The sequence below is a fragment of the Heterodontus francisci genome, chromosome 10 (assembly GCF_036365525.1).
Source record: "Heterodontus francisci isolate sHetFra1 chromosome 10, sHetFra1.hap1, whole genome shotgun sequence".
Taxonomy (NCBI): domain Eukaryota; kingdom Metazoa; phylum Chordata; class Chondrichthyes; order Heterodontiformes; family Heterodontidae; genus Heterodontus; species Heterodontus francisci.
In genome coordinates, this window is record NC_090380.1 from 16,047,056 (window position 1) to 16,072,733 (window position 25,678).

At 42.6% G+C, this 25,678-nt stretch overlaps 1 protein-coding gene across 4 annotated transcripts in view; it reads right to left on the reverse strand.

Annotated features, from left to right (window-relative positions):
- Positions 1–25,678, reverse strand: part of LOC137374308 (growth hormone-regulated TBC protein 1-like) — an 80,729-nt gene that overhangs the window by 44,929 nt on the left and 10,122 nt on the right. For all 4 annotated transcript variants that reach the window (XM_068040148.1, XM_068040147.1, XM_068040151.1 and 1 more), the window contains one exon: positions 20,202–20,360. In XM_068040148.1, the coding sequence (XP_067896249.1) occupies positions 20,202–20,360 (159 nt within the window). The remainder of the gene's footprint in view (positions 1–20,201; positions 20,361–25,678) is intronic.

Below are 25,678 nucleotides of genomic sequence, written 5' to 3' on the forward strand. Positions count from 1 at the left end.
TCACCCTGTCAAGACCTCTAAGAATCTTATATGTTACAATCAAGTTGCCTCTTACTCTTCTAAACTCCAGCTGATACAAGCCTAGCCTATCCAACCTTTCCTCATAAGACAACCTGCCCATTCCAGGTATTAGTCTAGTAAACCTTCTCTGAACTGCTTCCAACGCATTTACATCTTTCCTTAATAAGGAGACCAATACTGTATACAGTACTCCAGATGTGGTCTCACCAATGCCCTGTATAGCTGGAATATAACCTCCCTACTTTTGTATTCAATTCTCCTTGCAATAAATGATAACATTCTATTTACTTTCCCAATGACTTGCTGTACCTGCATACTAACCTCTTTCGATTCATGCACTAGGACACCCAGAACCCTCTGCATCTCAGAGCTCTGCAATCTCTCACCATTTAGCTTCTTTTTCATTCTTCCTGCCAAAATGGACAATTTCACATTTTCCCACATTATACTCCATTTGCCAAATCTTTGTCCACTCACTTAACCTATCTATATCCCATTATGTCCTCTTCACAACTTACTTTCCTACCTATCTTTGTGTCATTAGCAAATTTAGCAAACATACCTTCGGTCCCTTCATTCAAGTCATTTATATAAATTGTAAAATTCTTAACTTTAACAAAGTGTTCAGTCACCCTTCCTAGCTCAGTGCCCATTTTCCTTGTTCTGCACCTTGGTGCATTCCTTTCAGCTGAAGGTATTAAATGGCTCCGATATAGAAAAACAATTCCCGTGAACAGAGGAAGCTGTCACTGCGTTAACATCTGTGGTTTACTCACAGTAATCATTGAGCAATTCACTAACCAAACAAGCAGAAACAGCCTATGGACCTACGGGACTATAACTCAGGTACCAAACGTTGGGGGATGATTCTCCAATATTAGAGAGTTAAACTAGCCCCAGGTGGACAGGTCCATCTGTAATATCAAAGGATTAAACTAGCCACGGGTAGAGAGGTCAATCTGTAATATCAGAGGGTTAATCATCACTTGAAAATAATCTTCCTGTTCACTAACATTTTTCAACCTGTGGATAGGACTTTAAATTAATATGATGGGGAGGGATCTGATAGAAGTAACAGCATCCTGAAAATCAGAGAGATGAAAGTAAAGGCTAGACCAAGAAATAGAATAAGGGTATCAGGACACGGGTGAAATATTCACTCCCTCCACCACTGACGCACAGTGGCAGCAGTGTGTACCATCTACAAGATGCACTGCAGCAATGCACCAAGGCTCCTTAGACAGCACCTTCCAAACCCACGACCTCTACCAACTAGAAGGACAAGGGCAGCAGATTCATGGGAACACCACCACCTGCAAGTTCCCCTCCAAGTCACACACCATCCTGACTTGGAACTATATCGCCATTCCTTCGCTGGGTCAAAATCCTGGAACTCCCTTCCTAACAGCATTGTGGGTGTACCTACCTCACATGGACTGCAGCGGTTCAAGAAGGCAGCTCACCACCACCTTCTCAAGGGCAATTACGATGGGCAATAAATTCTGGCCTGGCCAGTGCCGCCCACACCCCATGAATGAATAAAAGCAAAGTTATAGAACATAAGCAGAAACCATCAAATAAAACAGGAATGATTAATAAAAACAAATTAAATTACATGTACAGCAATATATACAGCATACAAAACAAAACAGGGAACTGGAAGGCAATAACCCACGGAGAAGAACCAGATGTAGTCGGGATAAGTAGAAGTGGTTACATAAAGTACAGGGCTGGCAGTTAAATATTACAGAACAGAACGTATTTAGAAAGTCTGGGGAAGGCTAGCTGTACTAAGTAGAGATAACATAACGGCAGCAGAAAATAGGAGATAGCCAACATTAAGATAGAAACAGAATCCATATGAATTGAGATAACGGAAAAGAAGGGATTGACCACATTAATAAGAGTATACTACAGACCAGCAAATGGTGGTAGGGAACTAGAGAGGGAAATATGTAAGCAAATCTATGAAATGAGTGAAAGACATTGAATAATAATTGTGGCAAATTTCAATCAGCCCCAAATAAACTGCAAGCGCAGCTAGGAAAAGGGAATTTTTTTTTTTAATTCATTCATGGGATGTGGGTGTCGCAGGCCAGACCAGCATTTATTGCCCATCCTTAATTGCCCTTGAGAAGATGGTGATGAGTTTCCTTCTTTAACCGCTGCAGTCCATGTGGGGTAAGTATATCCACAGTACTGTAAGGAAGGGAGTTCCAGGATTTCGACCCAGTAACAGAGAAGGAATGGCGATATAGTTCCAAGTCAGGATGGTGTATGAGTTGGAGAGGAACTTGCAGGTAGTGGTGTCCCCATGTATTTGCTGCCCTTGTCCTTCGAGTTGGTAGAGGTCACGGGTTTGGAAGGTGCTGTCTAAGGAGCCTTGGTGCGTTGCTGCAGTGCATCTTGTAGATGGTACACACTGCTGCCACTGTGCATCGGTGGTGGAGCGAGTGAATGTTTGTAGATGGGGTGCCAATCAAGCAGGCTGCTTTGTCATGGATGGTGTCGAGCTTCTGCAGTGTTGTTGGAGCTGCACCCATTCGGGCAAGTGGAGAGTGTTCCATCACACTCCTGACTTGTGCCTTGTAGATGGTGGATAAGCTTTGGGGAGTCAGGAGATGAGTTACTCACCGCAGGATTCTTAGCCTCTGACCTGCTCTTATAGCCACAGTATTTATATGGCTACTCCAGTTCAGTTTCTGGTCAATGGTAGCTCCTAGGATGTTGAAAGAGGGGATTCAGCAATGCTAATGCCATTGAATGTCAAGGGGAGATGGTTCGATTCTCTCTTGTTGCAGATGGTCATTACCTGGCACTTGTGTGGCGCGAATGTTACTTGCCACTTATCAGCCCAAGCCTGGACATTGTCCAAGTTTTGCTGCATTTTTACACAGACTGTTTCAGTATCTGAGGAGTTGCGAATGGTGCTGAACATTGTGCAATCATCAGCGAACATCCCCACTTCTGACCTTATGATTGAAGGAAGGTCATTGATGAAGCAGCTGAAGATGGTTGGGCCTAGGACACTACCCTGAGGAACTCCTGCAGTGATGCCCTGGAGCTCAGATGATTGACCTCCAACAACCACAACCATCTTCCTTTGCGCTCAATATGACTCCAATCAGTGGAGAGTTTTCCCCCCCGATTCCCATTGACTTCAGTTTTGCTAGGGCTCCTTGATGCCATACTCAGTCAAATGCTGCCTTGATGTCAAGGGCTGTCACTCTCACCTCACCTTTTGAGTTCAGCTCTTTTGTCCATGTTTGGACCAAGGCTGTAATGAGGTCAGGAGCTGAGCGGCCCTGGCGGAACCCAAACTGAGCGTCACTAAGCAATGTTTACAGCTTGTTCAGGTTTGAAATAGTGGTTGAGAATTTGCGCACAGCAAGCTCCCTCAGAAAGCAATGTGATAATGACCAGATAATTTGTTTTTGTCATGTTCATTGAGGGATAAATATTGCCAGGGCACGGAAAATGTGCCTGCTTTTCATCGAAATAGTGCCATGGGACTTCTGACATCTACCTGAGGGGGCAGACTGGGCCTTGGTTTAATGTCTGATCTGAAAGATGGCACCTCTGAATGTGTAGTGCTCCCTCTGTACCGGATTGGATTGTCAGCCTTGATTTTTGTGCTTAAATCCTGCAGTGAAACTTGAACGCACAACCTTCTGAGTGCTACCAACTGAGCCACAGCTGACTCAAGATAGAATAGCAGTGGGAAATAATTTTTTAAATAGTGATCGAGAATTCTTGAGAAATATATCCCATTAAAACGGAGAACAAACTAGCCATTGATGCAACACCATGGCTGAACAGTGTGATGTTGAGAGTAAAATTGAAAAGCAAGAAAAAGGGCATACAATTAAGTACAAAAACAAAGGAGAGATGACACAAGGAATACAAAAAGCTTAGGAGAGAAGTTAATAAAACAATTAAGGCCAAAAGGAATTACAAAAATAAATAGTCAAAGAATATTAAAGTAAATAAAGTATTCTACCGACCAAATAACAAAAGGGAAGATCAGGATAGGGCCACTAAAGGAACCACAAGATAAGTAATGACAGTAATATTGAATAGTTAACTTGCCCAAGTTTTTAACCATGGATACTAACAACAACTTATATTTATATAGCATCTTAACATGTAATAAAATGTCCCGAGACACTTTACAGGAGCATTATAGAACTTAATATGACACTAAGCCACATCAAACGACATTAGGTCAGATGACCAAAAGCTTGGTCAGAGGTAGGTTTAAAGGAGTGTCTTCAAGGAAGAAAGTGAAGTAAAGGGGCAGAGAGGTGCAGGGAGGGTAGTCCAGAGCTTTGGGGCCGAGGCAACTGGAGGCATGGCCACCAATGGTGGAGCAAGTAAAACTGACAATGCTCAAGAGTCCAGAAGTAGAGGAGCGCAGACATCTGAGGGTTCTGGGGCTGGAGGAGATTACGGAGATAGGGAAGGCGAGGCCATGGTGGGATTTGAAAACAAGGATTAGCATTTTAGAATCAAGATGTTGCTTGACTGGGAGCCAATGTAGATTAGTAAGCGCAGGAGTGCTAGGTGAACAGGACTTGGTGTGAGTTAAGACATAGGCAGCAGAATTTTGGATAACGTCAAGTTTACAGAGAATAGAATCTGGGAGACTAGCCAGGAGTGCATTGGAATAGTCAAGACTAGAGGTAACAAAGGCATGAATGAGGGTTTCAGCAGCAGATGAGCTGAGGCAGGGGTGAAGTCAGGCGATATTAGGGACATGAGGTCAGAAGCTCAGGAACAAAGTGGACATAACAGTAGAAGAGATAAAAATGTATACTGAAGATAGAACAGAGGGAGATAATTGATAAACTATGAAGACTTAGAAGGATAAAATCCCAGGTCCAGAGGGATTTCATCTGTGCATATTTTTAACAAATCTAAAGAGACAGCAGCGGCTAGAAAAGGGCATTAGTGCTGCTAATTTTATTTTATTTAGAGATACAGCACTGAAACAGGCCCTTCGGCCCACCGAGTCTGTGCCGACCATCAACCACCCATTTATACTAATCCTACATTAATCCCATATTCCTACCACATCCACACCTTCCCTCAATTCCCCTACCACCTACCTATACTCGGGGCAATTTATAATGGCCAATTTACCAATCAACCTGCAAGTCTTTGGCTGTGGGAGGAAACCGGTGCACCCGGCGAAAACCCACACAATCACAGGGAGAACTTGCAAACTCCGCACAGGCAGTACCCAGAATTGAACCCGGGAGCTGTGAGGCTGCGGTGCTAACCACTGCGCCGCTAATGTTATTCCTATCTTCACAAAGTGGGATAGAGCAAGTCCAGGGAACTAAAGACCAATTATTGTAACATCAGTGGTAGGAACGATATTGGAGTCTTTACTCAAAGATTTAATAGAAAAACATCTAGAAACTGCAAATATAATTAAAAAAAACAGCACGAATTTTAAAAGGAAATATCATGCTTGACCGACCTTATTAAAATTCTTTGAAGTAGTAACAGAAAGAGTAGACCAGAGTAATGCACAGAATGCAATACACATGAGCTTTCAAAAACCCTTTCATTAGTTAGGCTCATGACTATGATCAGAACACAAGGTCAGGGGACAAGTAGCAGAATCGATAGCAAGCTGGCTACAAAACAAAAAAGTTCCCCTCAGACTGGCTGAAGATGGGAAGAGATGTTCCACAAGGATCAGTGCTGGGACCACGGTTTTCTTTGAAATCATTTATATAAATGATTTGAACTGAAAAATCAGAAGTACAATCTCAAAATTTGCAGATGACGCCAAACTAGAAAGTACAGTTAATACTGAGGAAGATTGTGGCAGAATACAAGACGATGTTAACAAATTTTCAAAATGGGCATGCAAATGGTGATGATTTTGGGAAGAGGAATAAGGAGGCCATCTATTCACTGGAAATTAAGAGTTTAAATGGGGTAGAGACAGAAAGGAATCCATCGGTATATTCTGACAGAAGTAAATTCATAAAGTCACAACAAAGCACTTGAGTTCCCTTCTAGAAAAACAGAATCTAAAAGCAGAACCATTATGTTGAATATATACAGAACCTTGGTTAGGCCACACAATACACTGCAGTTCTGGTCCCCATGTTATAAAAAGGATGAAGCGGCACTGGAGAAAGTAAAAATAAGATCTTAAAGAGTGACAGCAGAACTGAAAGGGTACAACTATCAGGATGCATCACTTTTCTCTTTCAAAAAAAAAGGGTAGACTGAGAAATGACCTAACAGAAGTCTTTAAAATTATGAAGGGGTTCGACAGGGTAAATGCAGAGATGTTTCTACATGTGGGGAAGTCCAAAACTAGGGACCATCAATATAAAATAGTCACTAATAAATCCAATAGGAAGTACAAGAGAAACTTCTTTATGCAGACAGAGATAAGAATGTGGAAATCATTACCAAATGGAGTCGTTGAGGCAAATAGCATAGATGCATTTAAAGGGAAGTTAAATAAATACGATGAAGAACAGAATTGAATGATATGTTGATAGGGTAAGATGAAATAAATAGAATGATAGGAAGCTTGTGTGGAGCATAAACACCGAACAGCCTGTTTCTGTGATATAATTTTTAAAAAATTCTTTCACAGGATGTGGGCGTCGCTGGCTAGGCCACCATTTATTGCCATCTCTAATTGCCCTTGAGAAGGTGGTGAAGAGCTGCCTTCTTGAACCGCTGCAGTCTCTGTGTGGTATAGGTACACCCACAGTGCTATTTGTAAGAGTTCCAGGATTTTGAACCAGCAACAGTGAAGGAGCGGCGATATAGTTCCAAGTCAGGATGGTGTGTGACTTGGAGGAGAATTTGCAGGTGGTGGTGTTCCCACACATCCGCTGCCCTTAACCTTCTAGGTGGTAGAGGTCACAGGTTTGGAAGGTGCTGTTGAAGGAGCCTTGGGGAGTTGCTGCAGTGCATTCTGTAGATGGTACACATTGATGCCACTGTGCATCGGTGGTGGAGGGAGTGAATGTTGAAGGTGGTAAATGGGGCGCCAATCAAGTAGGCTGCTTTGTCCTGGATAGAGTGAGCTTCTTGAATGTTGTTGGAACCGCACTCATCCAGGCAACTCGACAGTATTCCAACACACTCCTGACTTGTGACTTGTAGATGGTGGACAGCCTTTGAAGATTCAGGAGGTAAGTTACTTATTGCAGAATTCCCAGCCTCTGACCTGCTCTTGCAGTCACAGTACTTAGATGGCTGGTCCAGTTCAGTTTCTGGTCAATGGAAACCCATTCAATTGTCATGGGGAGATGGTTGGATTCTCTATTGTTGGAGGTGGTCATTGCCTGGCACCTCTGTGGCATGAATGTAACTTGCCACTTATCAGCCTTTCCTTTCACAAGTGGGGACAGTGGCACAGAATTGTTACAGTGCAGAAGGAGGCCATTCGGCCCACCGTGTCCGCACTTGCTTTCTGAAAGAGCAATTCCCTCAGTTCCATTCCCCTGCCTTCTCCCATAACCCTGCATACTCTTCCTTTTTATAGAACTATCTAATTCCCTTATGAATGCTTCAATTGAACCTGCCTCCACCACATTGTCAGGCAGCGCATTCCAGACCTTAACCACTCCCTGTCATGTCACTCTCATGTCAGCTCAAGCCTGAATGTTGTCTGGGTCTTGCTGCATATGGACACAGACTGTTTCAGTATCTAAGGAGTTGCGATTGGTGAACATTGTGCAATCAGCAGCAAACATTCCCATTTCTGACCTTATGATTGAAGGAAGGTCAATGATGAAGCAGCTGAAGATGGTTGGGCCTAGGACACAACCCTAAGGAACTCCTGCAGTGATGTCCTTGGGACTGAGAAGATTGACCTCCAACAACCACAACCATCTTCCTTTGCACTAGTTATGACTCCAACCAGTGGAGAGTTTTGCCCCTGACTCCCATTGACTCCACTTTGCTAGGGCTCCTTGATGCCACACTCAGTCAAATGCTGCCTTGATATCAAGGGCAGTCACTCTAACCTCATCACTTGAGTTCAGCTCTTTTGTTCATGTTTGGACCAAGGCTGTAATGAGGTCAGCAGCTGATTGGCCCTGGCGGAACCCAAACTAAGAGCCAGTGAACCGGTTATTGCTGAATAAGTGCCACTTGATAGCACTGGCGATGACACCTTCCATCACTTTGCTGAAGATTGAGAATAGACTGATGGGGCAGTAATTGGCCAGGTTGGATTTGTCCTGCTTTGTGTGTACAGGACACACCTGAACAATTTTCCACATTGCCGGGTAGATGCCAGTGTTGTAGCTGAACTGGAACAGCTTGGCTAGGGGCGCAGCCAGTTCTGGAATACAAATTTTCAGTACTATTGCCGTAATGTTGTCAGGGCCCATAGCTTTTGCAGTATTCAGTGCCTTCAGCCATTTCTTGATATCATGCAGAGTGTATCAAATTGGCTAAAGACTGGCATCTGTGATACTGGGAACTTCAGGAAGAGGCCAAGATGGATAGCTTTTGCACCCATGTTCTGGGCTCCCCCATAATTGAGGATGGATATATTTGTGGAACCTCCTCCTCCAGTCAGTTGTTTAATTTCCACCACCATTCACAACTGGATGTAGCAGGACTGAGGACCTAAGATCGAATCAATTGTTTGTGGGATCATTTAGCTCTGTATCGCATGCATGTAGTGCTGGGTTGTAGCTTCACCAGTTTGCACCTCATTTTTAGGTATGCCTGGTGTTGCACCAGGCCTGCTCTCCTGCACCCTTCATTGAACCAGGGTTGATCCCCACTTTGATGGTAATGGTAGAGTGGGGGATTTGCCAGCCCATGAGGTTACAGATTGTGGTGCTGTTGCTGATGGCCCATAGCACCTCATGGATGCCCAGTTGAGTTGCTAGATCTGTTCGAAATCTATCCTGTTTAGTACGGTGGCAGTGCCACACAACACGATGGAGGGTATCCTAAATGTGAAGACAGGACTTTGTCTCCACAAGGACTATGTGGTGGTCACTCCTACCAATACTGTCACCACGGACAGGTGCATCTGAGACAGGTAGATTGGTGAGGACGAAGTAAAGTAGATTTTGCCTCTTGCTGGTTCCCTCACCAGCTGCTGCAAACCCAGACTAGCAGCTGTGTTCTTGAGGACTTGGCCAGTAGTGGCACTACCGAGCCACTCTTGGTGATGGACACTGAAGACCCCCACCCAGAGTACATTCTGTGCCCATGCCACCCTCAGTGCTCCTTCCAAGTGGTGTTTAACATGAAGGAGTACTGATTCATCAGCTGAGGTGGGGCAGTAGGCAGGGAGCAGCAGGAGGTTTCCCTGCCCACTTTTGACCTAATGCCATGAGACTTCATTGGGTCTGGAGTCAACGTTAAGGACTCCCAGGGCAACTCCCTCCCAAATGTATGCCACTTTGTCACCACCTCGGGTGGGTATGTCCTGTCCCACCGATAGGGATGATGATGGTGGTGTCTGGGACATCGTCTGCAAGGTATGGTTCTGAGTATGACCATGTCAGGCTGTTGCTTGACTAGTCTGTGGGACAGCTCTCCCAACTTTGGCAAAAGCCCTCAGATGTTAGTAAGGAGGACTTTACAGGGTCAACAAGGTAGGTGTGCTGTTGTCGTTTCCAGTGCCTAGGTCGATGCTGGGTGGTCTGTCTGGTTTCATTCCTTTTAGACTTTTCTCTAGTCGCTTGGTACAGCCGAGTGGCTTGCTAGGCCATTTCAAGGGCATTTAAGAGTCAACCACATCGCTGTGGGCATGGAATTACACGTAGGCTAGACCAGGTAAAGACCGCTAAAGGACATTAGTGAACCAGATGGGTTTTATGACAAATCGACAATGGTTTCCATGGTCACCATTACTGAGACGAGCTTTTTTTAATTCAAGATTTATTAATTGAATTTAAATTCCAGCAGCTGCCATGGTTAGATTTGAACCTGTGTCCCCAGAGCATTAGCCCGGGCCATTAGATTGCTAGTCCAGTGAGATTTCCATTATGCCACCACCTCCCCGCTATGTATTCCTGAATAAATGGGTCTTTAACGATTTGCTTATTTTACTTAAAACATACTTTGACATTCATTGTGTAATACTCACAAAACAGAGGCCCTTTTATGCAATATTGTCTCTGAATTTATAGTCCTGATCTTGGCATCTCCCTGTTCTAAATAGGGATGAAAACCAGCGAGCTATTTAGAACAGGGAGATGGTGAAACTTCTTCAACACAGAATTGAGAGATTATGACATTCACATTCAGGATTACTGGCTGAGGCAGAAACTATATACACATTCAAGATTATACTGAAGTGGGTGAAGGGAAAGGAAATTAAGGAAAATAAATATTGGAACAGGGTGGGTAAATGTGAATCAAACCATTTGGTCACATGGAGAGTGAAGGCCGATAGGGACTGGTTGGCTGAATGGCCCAGTTCCATGTTATAGTTCGTATGTATTCTGTGCCTAAAGGCAACTTGTCAGTGTGGTGTCATATGACAATGGTCTTATTTGATTTCTCTTCCCCTCCCAGTCCTGCAGAGCAGTACACCCTGCTCTTAGCTTCTGCATGATAAAAGATTTGGTAAATCAGGACTTGAAGCAGCATCTCACAAGGCACCCAAATACCAAATGTTCACAGGTTGTGCTTGGTTGACCACAGAATAAAATTCCATTCGAAACTTTGTAAACCAAAGCTGACCAAGGCCGGGATGTAAGAGGAGATCCACTGTGAAATTGGAGATCACAAGATTTCAATTAAAAACGCCTGGAGTTAGTTGATGAATAATTTTTCGGAGGGCTGAATTGCCAATTCTGACATTGTGTGAAGGATAAATGGACAAAATGAAGTACCCTGACGGAAAAAAAAAAATTAATAAGTACTGACTGATTCTTCCAATATGGTTAAATCTTAACCCAAGCAGCAAATCTCAGAGTAAGCACAAAGCTGGGAACAAGCAAATTTACAGAGATTCTGTTCATTGAAGTGACTCTCAATGAATCCTTCAACTAAGTTCAGACATTCTTTTTAAAATAGAAATAAATCAATTTCCCAGCATTCCACAATTTATTGGTTGCAATCATGCACCAACCATTCAATTTTTCATTTGCATTCCCGCCTTCCAGTCTCTACTTTGTTGCACACGGAAGATTGTTAGCACAGGTAATGATTTACCACAAGAGGCTACTAGGTAGAGACGAACATAATAGAAAAGGGAATTGATAAGAATGTGAAAAAGAATATATGAAGATATATCATTAGAGTAGACTTCAACAGCTAATGCTGGCACAGGAGCTAGGAATTGCATGGCTTCAATGTGCTGTAACTTATTTGTTTCTATGAAGAATATAATGAGGAGTCAGTAGCAATTAAATATTATAAGTAGCTGGACAAAATGTGGATAAATATACAAAATTAGTAGGGGAGCACAGTCAAAACAGGAAGCATGTGTTGAATGGAACATTCAATGTGCAGAACAGGAGAGAGATCCGGGGTTATGCAAACACAAAGGGAAGAGAAGTAAATCATCTGTTCTCATACTCACCTTGTTCACCACCCTTACATTCACGAGTAATGTTAACTTCAGAAGAGGGGAAAGAACCAGCTAATTTTAGGAAAAACTTGGAAATGCATTCCCCCTGCACCACCCCCGCACTTTACTCCACCAAAGGAAGCAGGCTCCATAAAACATGGTGGCGACATAAAAAATAGTGTTTATATTTTGAACAGCCTTATACAGCCTACATGATGCTTGTAAATGAAAAACTGAGTGTTTGTGTTGAAATAATTAGAGGGTTTGCATCATGTGTGCACCTGTAGCATAATACCATTAATTAATCCAAACGTCTGATCGACCAAATGTGACTTAAATCAGCAGATATCAAAAACAAAACAGCCAAGAACAAAACCAATTATAATCTCACCATTTTCCCCACTCAAATCTGATGAAGTCACTGGGAAGATTTTGCTCCAACTTCCTTCAGTCAGGTTTTTTTTGCACCACTGTTTACATAGGTCGAAAAATTAAACTTACAGCATAAACATACATATAAAAATCTTGTCTATGTGATAAACCCACTGTACTGCCTTTCGCAATAAGTGTAACAACTCTCCTGCACACAGGTTTGCTCCTACCTCTAGGGCTAGGAACAGCAGCCTGACTCAGTGTTCACCTAGGATTTCCTGCTAAATAGTTGCCAGACTCTCGTGAGCATGCTGCACTACATTATGTAGCTTATGAGAATTAGAGGGATGTTGTTTTATGCCTGGCAATATCTTACACTTCACTGCAGCAACAAACAGACAGTATTTAGTATACCAACATGGGTCCTCAACTGTTGTCTGTTACTGTTTGGAAGTGAAAACAATGGCTTCCACTGTTCTAGTAAGTCACTACTTATTTTTAAAGTCCTTCCGGTCAATATTTACCAGATGAAGAATTATGACAAAGCAGAAACTCCTGAGTTTATTTACTTATTTCAGTAGCAATTTTGCAGATTCCAGACACAGCCCTCACCCTCATTGCCTCCTAACCTCTCAAACACAGATCCACATAGAACACTGCAGGTCCAGACCACAATAGTTAAAACAATTATATAATGCAGGTAATCAAGAGGATTAATACAAGTAAAACTATATCCTGCCAAAGTAACAGCCAACCACTACTAATGCAACACATCTAAAACTGCATCCCACTCCACTTCGACTCTATCCTATCCAAATCCTATTCCCTTCACATCCAGACTGTGAATCCCCAACTCCACTACTCACATACAACACACATTCCAGTGAGACACAAGATTAGCACTGTGGATATCTTGAGGTCTGTACTCAGCCCTCCATGGCAAGTGAAACGGAAATAGTATCAAACAGACAGGGGGAAACAAGTAGAGAAAGAGCTGGTGCAATGTATACAAAATGAGAGAGAGCGAGAGAGAAAAACTGTGCATGAGGCACACAAAAGTGATGAGACAGAGGCAAGGAGAGACAAAGAGAAACCAATAGGAAAGACCACAGGGATAGAGGGGACAGAAAGAATTGGATGAAGAAACAAAATAAGGAGAGAGTTTTTTCATGAGCAATGCCACAGGTGATGAACTACTTGTAATGAGTGCACCTCCCATGGCATTGTTCATGGATAATCAGAGGAAATTACACAACTTTCAGCTGTGTTCATTGTAACATAAAGGCATAGGTTGTGGGGTCACCTCTGGAGGACTTAATATGTTATAAATGTAGCACAGCTCACTCATTTTATAGATTGAGGCATTACACTGTTACAAATTATTAGATCAGATGTAACAGGAAATAATCATAAATGTCAATCAGATTAATAATAAAAGTAAAACCATAAGACAGACTTTTATTTTATATACATGCATATTTAATATTAGTTGACTCTGTATTAACGAATTGTGTCCAGTAAGCTACTGAATTGTAATTTACCTCAGAGTGAACAGGCATCAATATACACTAACTATCCTTTTTTGATACAAACAGGCCTTGTGTCAAAATAACAAGCTTAGAACAAGCATGGCTTAGAAACCTGTGGGTGTAAACTGAACAGAACCTTTTTCTTTATAATATGCATTCATGGGATGTGGGTGTTGCTGGCAAGGTCAGCATTTATTGCTCATCCCTAACTGGCAGCAGTGAGCCACCTTCTTGAACCATTGCAGTGCTTGCGGTGAAGGTACTCCCACAGTGCTGTTAGGATCAGCTTCACAGGATTAGTTGCAAACTGATGGCTTTATCATGGTCGAATACCTGCTAGCTCTAATCTAACAGGAAGGATAAAAGAAAGACTTGTATTTATATAGTGCTTTTCACGACCACTGGACATGTCAAAGCACTTTATAACCAATGAAGTACTTTTTTGTTGAAGTGTAGTCACTGTTGTAATGCAGCAGTCAATTTGTAAACAACAAATTCCCACAAACAGCAATGTGATGAAACATAAACATCATTCTATTATTATTGTGCTACTGAAAGGCCATTTGATGTAGCTAACACAGTGAATTATGGCACCAATTCAGTCTTTATAGGAAAATAGCCTATTTGCATAAATAGTTATGTTTATGTTAGACAACTCTGCAAGGTGACAGCTGCCAAAGGAACGTCTTATTTGAGAAGAGAAGCACACTGCCAGAGTAGTTAGGAGGCCTTTGTCCATTCACTAATCTACTGCTTTATTCGGTAACCGCCTTTCAGCCTAATGATCTGCCTGACAGTCATGTCAGCTGTATCTTTATGGGCTTTAAATAGAGAGACGGTTTGCAGCTTAGGGTGAGTGCACCCCAAGAAAGATGACAGCTGAAGGTTAAACATCTTCTGCTGCCTCCCAGGCTTGGTAACTATTACAAAAGCAAAATACTGTGGATGCTGGAAATCTGAAACAAAAACAGAAAATGCTGCAAATATTAGCAGGTCAGACAGCATCTGACCTTTCTGATGAAAGGTCACAGATCTGAAATGTTAACTCGGTTTTTCTCTCCACAGATGCTACCTGATCTCCTTGAGAACCGTTAGTCTGTTAGGTTATGGACACAACTTGTTAGATCATGAATTTACTATAACTACAATTTTGCACCAATATTACACGAAGTATTACTTTGTAGAATATCTTATATGATGAATGGTTTGTACTGATTAATATGAGATGTATTGTTGTGGAATCAACATATTAAAATACAACCCATCCTCAGGGGGATTTAGGCATGTGAATTGTTCCACTCAAGGTCTAAGCTGAACTAGAAATAAGCAAAAAAAAAAATATGCTGTTGTATTAGCTTGGTTACTGGACTGGTAATCCAGAGGTCTGGACTAATATTCAATACAGGAGTTCAAATCCCACCACAGCAGATGGGGAATTTAATGTCCTTTACTGTAGAAAATCTACCATCCTGACCAGGTCTGGCCTATACGCAAATACAAACCCACAGCAATGTAGTTAACTCTTAACTGCCCTCTGAAATGGCTTGCATAAGAACTAGGAGCAGGAATAGGCAATTCAGCCCCTCGAGCCTGCCCCGCCATTCAATACGATCATGGCTGATCTCATCTCGGCTTTAACTCCACCTCCCTGCCTGTTCTCCATAACCCTTCAACCCATTTCTAATTAAAAATCTGTCTAGCTCCTCCTTAAATTTACTCAATGTCGCGGCACTACCACTCTGGGACAGTGAATTCCACAGACTCACGACCCTTTGAGAGAAGAATTTTTCTCCTCGTCTCTATTTTAAATCTGCTACCCCTTATCCTAAAACTGTGACCTCTCGTTCTGGATTGCCCTACAAGAGGAAACATCCTCTCTACGTCTACTTTGTCAATCCCCTTAATCATCTTATATACCTCAATTTGATCTCCTCTCATTCTCCTAAACTCTAGACAGTAAAGGCCTAAACTGCTCAATCTGTCTTCATAAGACAAACCCCTCATCCCTGGAATCAATCTAGTGAACCTCCTCTGAACTGCCTCCAATGCAACTACATCCCTCCTCAAGTAAGGCGACCAAAACTGTACGCAATACGCCAGGTGCGGTCTCACTATGCCTTGTACAGTTGCAGCAACACTTCCCTACTTTTATACTCTATTTCTTTAGCTATAAATGCCAAAATTCCATTTGCCTTCCTTATCACCTGCTGTACCTGAATACTAGCTTTCTGCAACTCATGCACGAGGACACCCAGATCCCTCTGCACCGAAGCACTCTGAAGTCTCTCTCCATTTAGATTTGCCTTTCTATTCTTCCGACCAAAATGGATAACCTCACACTTACCAACGTTAAAATCTGAATTTTATATTCAAACTGAATTTGAAATTCTAGCGTGCCATGATCACTCTTCCCTAGAGGATCCTTAACTATGAGATCATTAATTAATCCCACCTCATTACACAATACCAAATCTAGAATAGCCTGCTCCCTGATTGGTTCCACAACATATTGCTCCAAAAAACAATCTCTAATACATTCAATGAACTCTCCCTCGAGGCTACCGTTTCCCAATTTGATTAATCCAGTCTATATGCATATTAAAATCACCCATGATTATTGCCGTACATATCTTACAAGCCCCCAGTATTTCCTGGTTTATACTGTGCCCCACTGCGGTACTACTGTTTGGGGACCTCTAGATTACTCCCACCAGGGTCTTCTTTCCCTTGCTATTTCTTATTTCTACGTCTTGATCTCCAGTGCCCATATTGTTTCTCACTACAGACATGATCTCTTCCTTTACTAACATAGCTACACCTCCTCCTTTTCCTTCCTGTCTATCCTTCTGAAATACTGAGTACCCTTAGATATTCAATTCCCAAACCTGGTTTCCCTGCAACTACATCTCAGTAATCGCCACTAAATCATACCCATTCGTCTCTATTTGCGCTGTTAACTCATTTATTTTATTCCGAATGCTTCGTGCATTCAGATACAAAGCCTTTAGGTTTGTTCTACTCTTGTACAATTCCTTGGTGCAAAATGACATTCACACGTTCTGTCCCTTCTTTTTAATTTCTAGTAACAATCAGTCTCATCACTAACCTGTACTCCTACCTTCTCCTTTAACTTTGACTTCCTAATTTTCCAAGCAACTGAACCCTCCCCCCCACCACTATTTAGTTTAAGCCCTATCTACAGCCCTAGTTATGCCATTCACCAGGGCTCTGGTCCCAGCATGAATCAGTTGGAGCCCGTCCCATCAGAACAGCTCCCTCCTTCCCCAGTACTGGTGCCAATGTCCCATGAATTCGAACCCATTTCTCCAACAGCAATCTTTAAGCCATGCATTTACCTCTTTAATCTTAGTGGTTTAGCAGGCCACTCAGTTGTATCAAACCACTACAAAAAACAATAATAAAACCAAATGGCCCACCCAGCATCAACCTCGTCACCTGGCATGATAAAGGCACACAGCGCCCCGTTATTCCTGCAAAGTCCTCCTCGCCAGCATCTGGGTACTTATGCCAAAATTGGGAGAGTTGTCCCACAGACTACTCAAGCAATAGCCTGACAAAGTCATAGTTTATAGCCAATGTCTTAGATTCCACCATCACCATTCCTGGATATGTCTTCCTATCAGAAATACAGACCCACCAGTGGTGGTGGCACAATGGCATACAGTTGGGAGCAAGTGCTCCTGGGAGTCCTCAACATTGACTCTGGATCCTATGAAGTTTCATGGCATCAGGGTAAACATGGGCAGAACCTACTGCCGATTGCCACCTACCACTCTCCCTCAACTGATGAATCAGTACTCCTGCACACTGAGCACCACTTGGAAGAAGCACTGAGGGCAGCAAGGGCACAGAATGTACAGTGGGTGGGTGAACCCAAACCTGGAATTTTGGTACCCAGGTAGCAATTAACAGTAATAATGTGCAATGAAACCACTTCTAAGAGGCCTGGTAAACCTTTATCCAAGAATGAATACACCTCCTGACTTCTCCCTATACTGAATCAAACATTTTTCTCTGTGGCTTCCTGCTGTAACTGAGAGGTCAGGCTTCAGGAACGTCTAATTTAATTGGTTTGCCTTATGTGTAGTCAGCAATTAAGATCCCCAATTGGCACTTAAGTCAACTCTTTAACCCATGATATGTCAAATTAATGGTACTTCCACAAAGATCCAGGGCTGGATTTAACCTTAGGTGGATGGGAACTCTTCCGTCTAGCCCGGGGATCCGTACCATATTTGACGGTTCCCCGGGCTTTAATTGTCCCAGGCGGGACTTCCACCCACTTGAGGGAGGAAGTCCTGCCTCAGTGAGCTGCCGGCCAATCAGTGGGCCAGCAGCTCTTAGTCCCAGCAGTGCCGACTGCTCCCGGTGACACTGCTGGGACTAAGAGCTGCCGACGACATGGAGCCAGGAGTGAAGGTAAGTTGGGCATGCCTCACCAGGGAGATCAGTCATGCCCTGATGAGGCCAAGGTGGCTGTTTGGGGTGAGGGGGTCGTCTTGGGTCCCAGGGGTGGGTTGGGAGACGGGGGCGGCCCTCAATCGGGCACCCTGTGCCCGACTGCCATGGCACCCCCTCGTCACGTGGAAAGGCTGGCAACTATCAACTATGGAGTTTAATTCGGACAAATGCGAGGTAATGCATTTTGGAAGGTCTAATGCGGGTGGGAAGTATACAGTAAATGGCAGAACCCTTAGGAGTATTGACAGGCAGAGAGATCTGGGAGTACAGGTCCACAGGTCACTGAAAGTGGCAACGCAGGTGGATAAGGTAGTCAAGAAGGCATACGGTATGCTTGCCTTCATCGGTCGGGGCATAGAGTATAAAAATAGGCAAGTCATGCTGCAGCTGTACAGAACTTTAGTTAGGCCACACTTAGAATATTGCCTGCAATTCTGGTCGCCACACTACCAGAAGGACGTGGAGGCTTTTGAGAGGGTACAGAAGAGGTTTACCAGGATGTTGCCTGGTCTGGAGCGTATTAGCTATGAGGAGAGGTTGGAAAAACTCGGATTGTTTTCACTGGAACGACGGAGTTGGAGGGGCGACATGATAGAAGTTTACAAAGTTATAAGCGGCATGGACAGAGTGGATAGTCAGAAGCTTTTTCCCAGGGTGTAAGAGTCAGTTACTAGGGGAGATAGGTTTAAGGTGAGAGGTGCAAAGATTAGAGGGGATGTGCGAGGCAAGTTCTTTACACAGAGGGTGGTGAGTGCCTGGAACTTGTTGCCGTGGGAGGTGGTGGAAGCAGGTACCACAGAGACGTTTAAGAGGCATCTTGACAAATACATGAATAGGATGGGAATAGAGGGATACGGACCCCGGAAGTGCAGAAGGTTTTAGTTTAGGCAGGCATCAAGATCGGCGCAGGCTTGGAGGGCCGAATGGCCTGTTCCTGTGTACTGTTCTTTGTTCTTTATCACTGGACGGCCTTTCACGTCCCCAGCACGCCCGCTTGCCATAGGTAAAATACCTGTGGAGGCAGGCAAGGGCCCTTAAGTGGCCATTAAGATCCCCCCGTAAAGTTGGCCAGAGGCAGGAGCGGGGCGGGAAGGCCTCCCGGAGCCTCCCACTCAATTTTACGCCGCCCCACACCACCGTCCGACCCACTGGGGTAGCGTAAAATTCCAAGGTCTCTGGCACAAGCTCAGAATATGAACTGCATATATATTTGAATAAAGAAAGATGCAGTGGTATGGGAAGAGAGCCAACAGACACAATAGAGTCTGTTGACAAATAAATGTGACAACATGGCTTTCCATGTACTGTAAACTGTTATTGTTCTATGATATCTAGTTATGTTGCCTTTGCATTGCTGCCTCTCTCCATCTTTTCTCCCTATAACTCTGCTTCTCTCTTTTTCTCCTTCTTTTCATTCAGGTGCAGCGTTGGTGTATGGCCTGGCAGTAAGTAGAGCCACCAATGCCTGCAGGCATTTGGGTTGTGGGGGTGGAGCAGGTTGCAAGAAAAATGTGATCCTAAGCAGTCCTCTTCCAATCCCCTACCCCAGCTCCTCGCACATAGCTGAACCTGTTTCCTCCTCTACTCTTTCTTCTTTCCACATTCAATCCTCCAACTACATCCCTCTCACACGGGTGGCAGGTGAGAGGCTTCCTCAACATCAGCTTATTCCTCTTCTCTCCTAGCCCATTCTATTGTCCCTTCCTATCAGTTTCCCTCAAAGAGATGTTTGCTTTTAAAATTCAACTCACTCATTTTTATTGAACAAAAATCAAAATTAGAATGAGAAATACAGTCTTCCCCATTGCCAATCTGAAAGAAAAACAGACACAAAACAGAAAAGAGGGGAATGAAAAAAAGAGAAACAGCAATATAAAGACAAGAGGGAAAAACATATCTTCTATACTTATTGCACATACTTCCTGTCTGCACCACTTGACTTCCTGTTGTCACATTTATGTGTCAACTTTTACTATTATAAATTGCAATGTTGCTATGTCCACATTTACAATAGAAAACTCCATGTAAATTTATCATTCGGAGTGCACAGACTGGTTATTAGATCCCCACAATCCTCTCTGAAATACTATCCTTTGCCATTGTCCCCTCAGTAAGTAAAATCTCTAACATCCAAAATATGGGTTTAACCAAAGTTAAATAAGTTGCGTGCTTCTCCATTCAACACTCTTGTTAAGCGTCAATTAACCATGATATGCCATAAAACATCTGAGTTATTATTTCTTAAATGAAGTTGTATTAGGTACCTGTTTTAACAGCATCAACCAGCCTTGGATCTTCCTCCATTTCCAGTAGTTTCTTATAGTAAGCTGGATTTTTTTCCATCTGTGTCTGGGCTCCACTAACAGTCATCCAGATAAGACTACGATATTCATTTGGAATGCCTTTTCTGATGTATCGTTTCACTTTTATGGGAATAAAAGCAAGTGGTTAAAATGTGAAACAAAAACGACCCCAATAACTCTCTGCTCACATTCACTTGTGGTCTAGAGAAAACTTTTAATTCTTATTAAGGGTGTGTTTTAAGTTCAATTCTTAGTATTTTAATATTTTTCAATTTGCCAAAATATTGCTATTCATTTTAGTTGATTATTTTTAAAACATGTTTGCATACAGACTGAATGCTGTTGGCATCAGGGAACTGCTCCTGGGCAGTAGAGCACAGATAGGTGCAAACCATTAAGTCATTAATTACTTAGCATGCTTCAGTCCTCTTGCCTTCAGCTCCTTTATATAACTGGGTTCAGTGGAACTTGCAAGGCAAAATCCTCCAAAATGACCATCAGTACTTGCACAGAAAATACTTTGTTTACACAAAAGAATGCAAACATATCCCAAAATATTTCTGTATGGGTAGTAGGCTCCCTTTTCTAATTATCTATCGGGATTTTTAAAAAGTAAAAATATCTAAGACCACATATTAAAGTGATCATGCCCTACTCACTAGAAAATACTCCTGAAAAATCTTCACCTACCCCAGCTTCAAAAATCTTTAGAGAGCCTTTAATCACTCCATCAAGTCCCATTATTCACTGCTCTGTATAGCAGATTGGGGGGGTAAAGTAAGTGGACAGAAACTGGGTGAGCGTCTCTCTCTTCGAGTACATGCACATGATAAGCATGTTGATTCACTTACATCTTTATCTCTGGATGAAAGAGCTTTTCAGTAAGAAAACAAGTACTCACTGAATGTCTTTATTCATTTCCTGAAATATTTGATTAAAACAAGCTTTACTGTTGACAGTACAAGCTAAATTAAGAGATTGCGACCCGATTAATAAATGGTCCAATTACATAATTGTCAATCTCAATTGAAGCAACTTAGAAGATTTGTTAAAAAAGCAAAATACTACAGACACTGGAAATCTGAAATAAAAACAGAAATGCTGGAAATACTCAGCAGGTCAGGCAGCATTTATGGAGAGAGAAAAAGAGTAGACATTTCAGGTCAAGGACTTTTCATCAGAACTGGAAAAAGTCAGAGATGTAACAAGTTTGAAGCTAGAACAGAAGCAATGAAAGGGAAGGAGAAAGACCTAAAGGAAAAGTCTGTGATAGGATGGAAGGCATAACAGTAAATGACAAAAGGGTTGATGATGCAAGGCAAAAGAGATGGTAATGGGAACAGGTAAAGAAACAAAAAGGTCGGTCTATATAGGGTGTAAATGGGATAGCAGAATCATCAACAACAGCTGCCATCTGAACTAAAATTGTTGAACTTCATAGTATTCAGAAGGCTGTAAAGGGCCAAATCGAAAGATGAGGTGCTGCTTCTTGAGCTTGCATTGAGCTCCACTGGAACACTGCAGGAGGCCAAAGGCAGAGAGGTCAGAAGAAGAATGGAGCAGAGAATTATGTTTTAGTATTTACAGTTCCTAGTTTTGGATTCTCCCATAAATCTCCCAAATTGTCTCCACATCACCTCTGACCGACTATAATTTTGAAATCCTTCATCAGGTCACTTCTAAATCTTCTCTTTTCGAAAGGAAAAAGAAACCCAACCTGCGCTAACAGCTGAAATCTCTCAGTTCTGGTGCCATCCAAGTAAATATATTTTGCACAATGTCTTTCTACTGTACAGAGACAAGAACTGTACATAGTACCCTGAAATGCAGCCTGATCAGGGTCCCATACAATTTTAACATAAATTCACTACTTTTGAATTCAATACTGTTATGAAAGTGCTTACTTTTTTAATATTTTATTTTTTGAGAACTTGTGTTAAAACTGAAAAGATACCATGGATGTGTTTTTTTTTAAAACAAGTTCACTGACAGGACAAGATGTTATTTGGATGCCACCTGTGCTGCAGGCCACCTCTAATTTGGGCTCAAAGAACAGCAGAACCCTTGGTGACCTGGAAAAAAAATGGTTTGAGAAACACATGTCAAGGTTTATAGAGGTCAGGAGACTGACTTTTTGTTTGGAGTTTGAACATTGGTTTTCAGTTTTAGTTGTGGTGTGAACTGCTTGAAGACAGTTGGTGTTTTCCAGAACAGGTAAAAGAAACCACCCAGCTCACCTCCTCCTCTACCGTTTTGAAGAAATCCTGCCAAGATCCAGTGTGGAAAAAAATAATCCCTGGTGCCGTATAGCTCCTGAGGAACTGAAAAAAAAAATCCTGCGATTCAAGTGTGTGCTGGGAGAAAAACGTTGATGCCACATTTCACACAGAAAGCCTACTAGAATAATTCTTGACATCTCCAGAACGGACTGTTCCTGAAACGATCCTAGTGACCCGTCTCTGTATAGCCAGATGCCAGACCAAAAAAGGGACAACTGACTTCCTTCCATATCTTTTTTCATCAAGAATTAGCAAGCATTTGGCAAAAGTCGTTTTTCTGTCTTTTGTTTTTGTAACAGACCTCTGCAGAGTGAATTTCCATAATTTGTGTGCGAGTATAGTAGGAGAACTTTTAAAAGGAAACTTTCATATTTTAATTGGTGCGTTAATGCCTTGCTTTGTTACTGGTTAAGTCTTTTTTTTAATAACAAACTAATAATTTTGTTGTCCATTAAGGAAACCTAGTTGGTGTATTTTATTCTGGGATAAAAAAAGAGTATACGATTGACTATCGGTAACTGGGAAACATTTAAATAGATGTTGTGACCTGTGGAGAAGTGGAACTGGAAAAAACAGTGCACTCCTCCTGCCTCGGTCGTAACATCTAATTGGGGGCTCAACGTCCGGGATACCCAAAGCTGACGTCATGTAAGTAGGGTGATACTAATTGAAAAGAGGAAAAGTAAAAAAAAAAAACAGATTTTTTATGCATTAGAATAAAGTTTACACTGCTGGAATGTCTTTGTCAGTTGCTACGACCTTTCAGGGGAAGGAGGATGTATCCCTGAGTGATTTGAGAAACTTAATCAAGTTTAGGCTAAAGGATTTGGCAGAATTGTTAGTGTTAAGAGTTAAAACCAGGAGCTAAGAAAGCAGACATAATTGTAGTATTTAGCACGTCATTTGCAATTAGAAGTAGGCACATCACATGGTAGTACAGTTGAATTAACTAAAATTGAGTTGCCAATGAGGCAGCTTGAACTTGACAAAGAAAAAGAAAAACCAATAGAATTGGAAAAACTTAAGCTTGAATTTCAAGAAGAAAGTAAAAGAGAAGGAAGGGAATTCAAATTTTAAAAGATGAAGGGGTGGTCTTGACTCCCGTGAAAGTTTTGGGGTGGGGGGGGAAGATTCAAATTTTAAAAGATGAAGGGGTGGTCTTGACTCCAGTGAAAGTTTTGGGGTGGGGGGGGGGGGAAGATTCAAATTTTAAAAGATGAAGGGGTGGTCTTGACTCCAGCGAAAGTTTTGGGGTGGGGGCGGGGGGGGGGAAGATTCAAATTTTAAAAGATGAAGGGGTGGTCTTGACTCCAGTGAAAGTTTTGGGGTGGGGAAGATTCAAATTTTAAAAGATGAAGGGGTGGTCTTGACTCCAGTGAAAGTTTTGGGGTGGGGGCGGGGGGGGGGAAGATTCAAATTTTAAAAGATGAAGGGGTGGTCTTGACTCCAGCGAAAGTTTTGGGGTGGGGGCGGGGGGGGGGAAGATTCAAATTTTAAAAGATGAAGGGGTGGTCTTGACTCCAGTGAAAGTTTTGGGGTGGGGGGGGGGGAAGATTCAAATTTTAAAAGATGAAGGGGTGGTCTTGACTCCAGTGAAAGTTTTGGGGTGGGGGGGGGGGGAAGATTCAAATTTTAAAAGATGAAGGGGTGGTCTTGACTCCAGCGAAAGTTTTGGGGTGGGGGGGGGGGGGGGAAGATTCAAATTTTAAAAGATGAAGGGGTGGTCTTGACTCCAGTGAAAGTTTTGGCGGGGGGGGGTGGAGAAGATCTGACTCCAGCCCAGGACCCAGTCGAGAGCTGTTTAAATTTGTACAAGCCATCTCAAAACTTGAGGAAAGGGATATAGAGGCATTTTTAATTTCTTTTGAAAAGATAGCCAGACAGATGAAGTGGCCGAAGGAAAACAGGTTGATGGGCAGAGCTCATCAAGATTATGCCATGCTTTCTAAGGAGGCTTCTGCAGATTATGAGATAGCAAAAAAGGCTATTCTCGCTGTTTATGAGTTAATCCCTGAAGCACGTACAGGCAGATATTTCGGAACCTCCAGAGACAGCCTGGACAGACTTCTATAGAATTTGAGAGGGTAAAGCAAATTAATTTTGATCACTGGATGCAAGTACGAAAGGTAGAGGCCACGTTAGGGAAATAATTCTCCTCGAAGAATTTAAAAATTCATTCCCTTCATTACCAAGGGAGAATCAGAATGTTTCAATGCCAGACAGGCAACGGAAATTGCTGATAATTAGGAGCTTGTTTACAAGCTCAAATCCTTCGCCTGTCACCCCCACACATCCAAGAAGGATAGAAGGTGGGAGAGTGAAAGGAATGCAAGTAGCCAGGGACAAGAAAGGACAGCTGGGAAGGCCCTGGGATTTCTTCCTCAGGCCAGAAAGGAAGGTGCTAAGGGTAGAAGTGAGGTCCAAAAGCCTAAGTGTTACCATTACCACAAGGTTGAACACCTTCGTACAGAATGCTGGAAGTTGCTGGGTAAACCCACAGGACTTATTGGGGTGCACAAGACCAATGCAGAGAAAGGGCCCTGGCTAGGAGCATGACATATCAGGCTGTAGCAAGGCCAAGTATAAAAACCACTCTGAGTGCAGGGGTCGTGAACAAGATACCTGAGAGTTATAGGGAATTCTTGTCAATAGGAAAAGTAACACCTTATCCCTCAAGTGAGGCAGTTAAACCTATAGTTATACTTAGGGATACAGGAGCCACTCAAACTCTTTTGCTGGGAAAAGGCATAACATTTCCACCAGAAAGCACATTGAATGCCATGGTTTTAGTGAACAGAATTGGTGGGGAGTATATACCCGTACCTTTGTATCAGGTGCACCCAGAGTGACCTAATGTCTTAAACGGTAATTGTAGGAGTTGTCCATAGCTTGCCTGTAGACGGAGTTGACCTACTCCTGGGGAATGATATGGCCAGAGCGAAAGTTGTAGCTTCTCCGGTCGTCATGGAAAAAGCAAACGACTTTAAAGAGACAGAACAGTTGCAAGAAAAAGTTCTGGGAATTTTTCCTTCATGTGTAGTGACCCGAGCAATGGCTAAACAAGTTCCATTGACAGAGATAAAATTAGCACCACAGTCAGATATCTGAAACTTTCATTGGGGATTTGGATAAGCTGAAGGAAATGTTCAGCAACTCTTC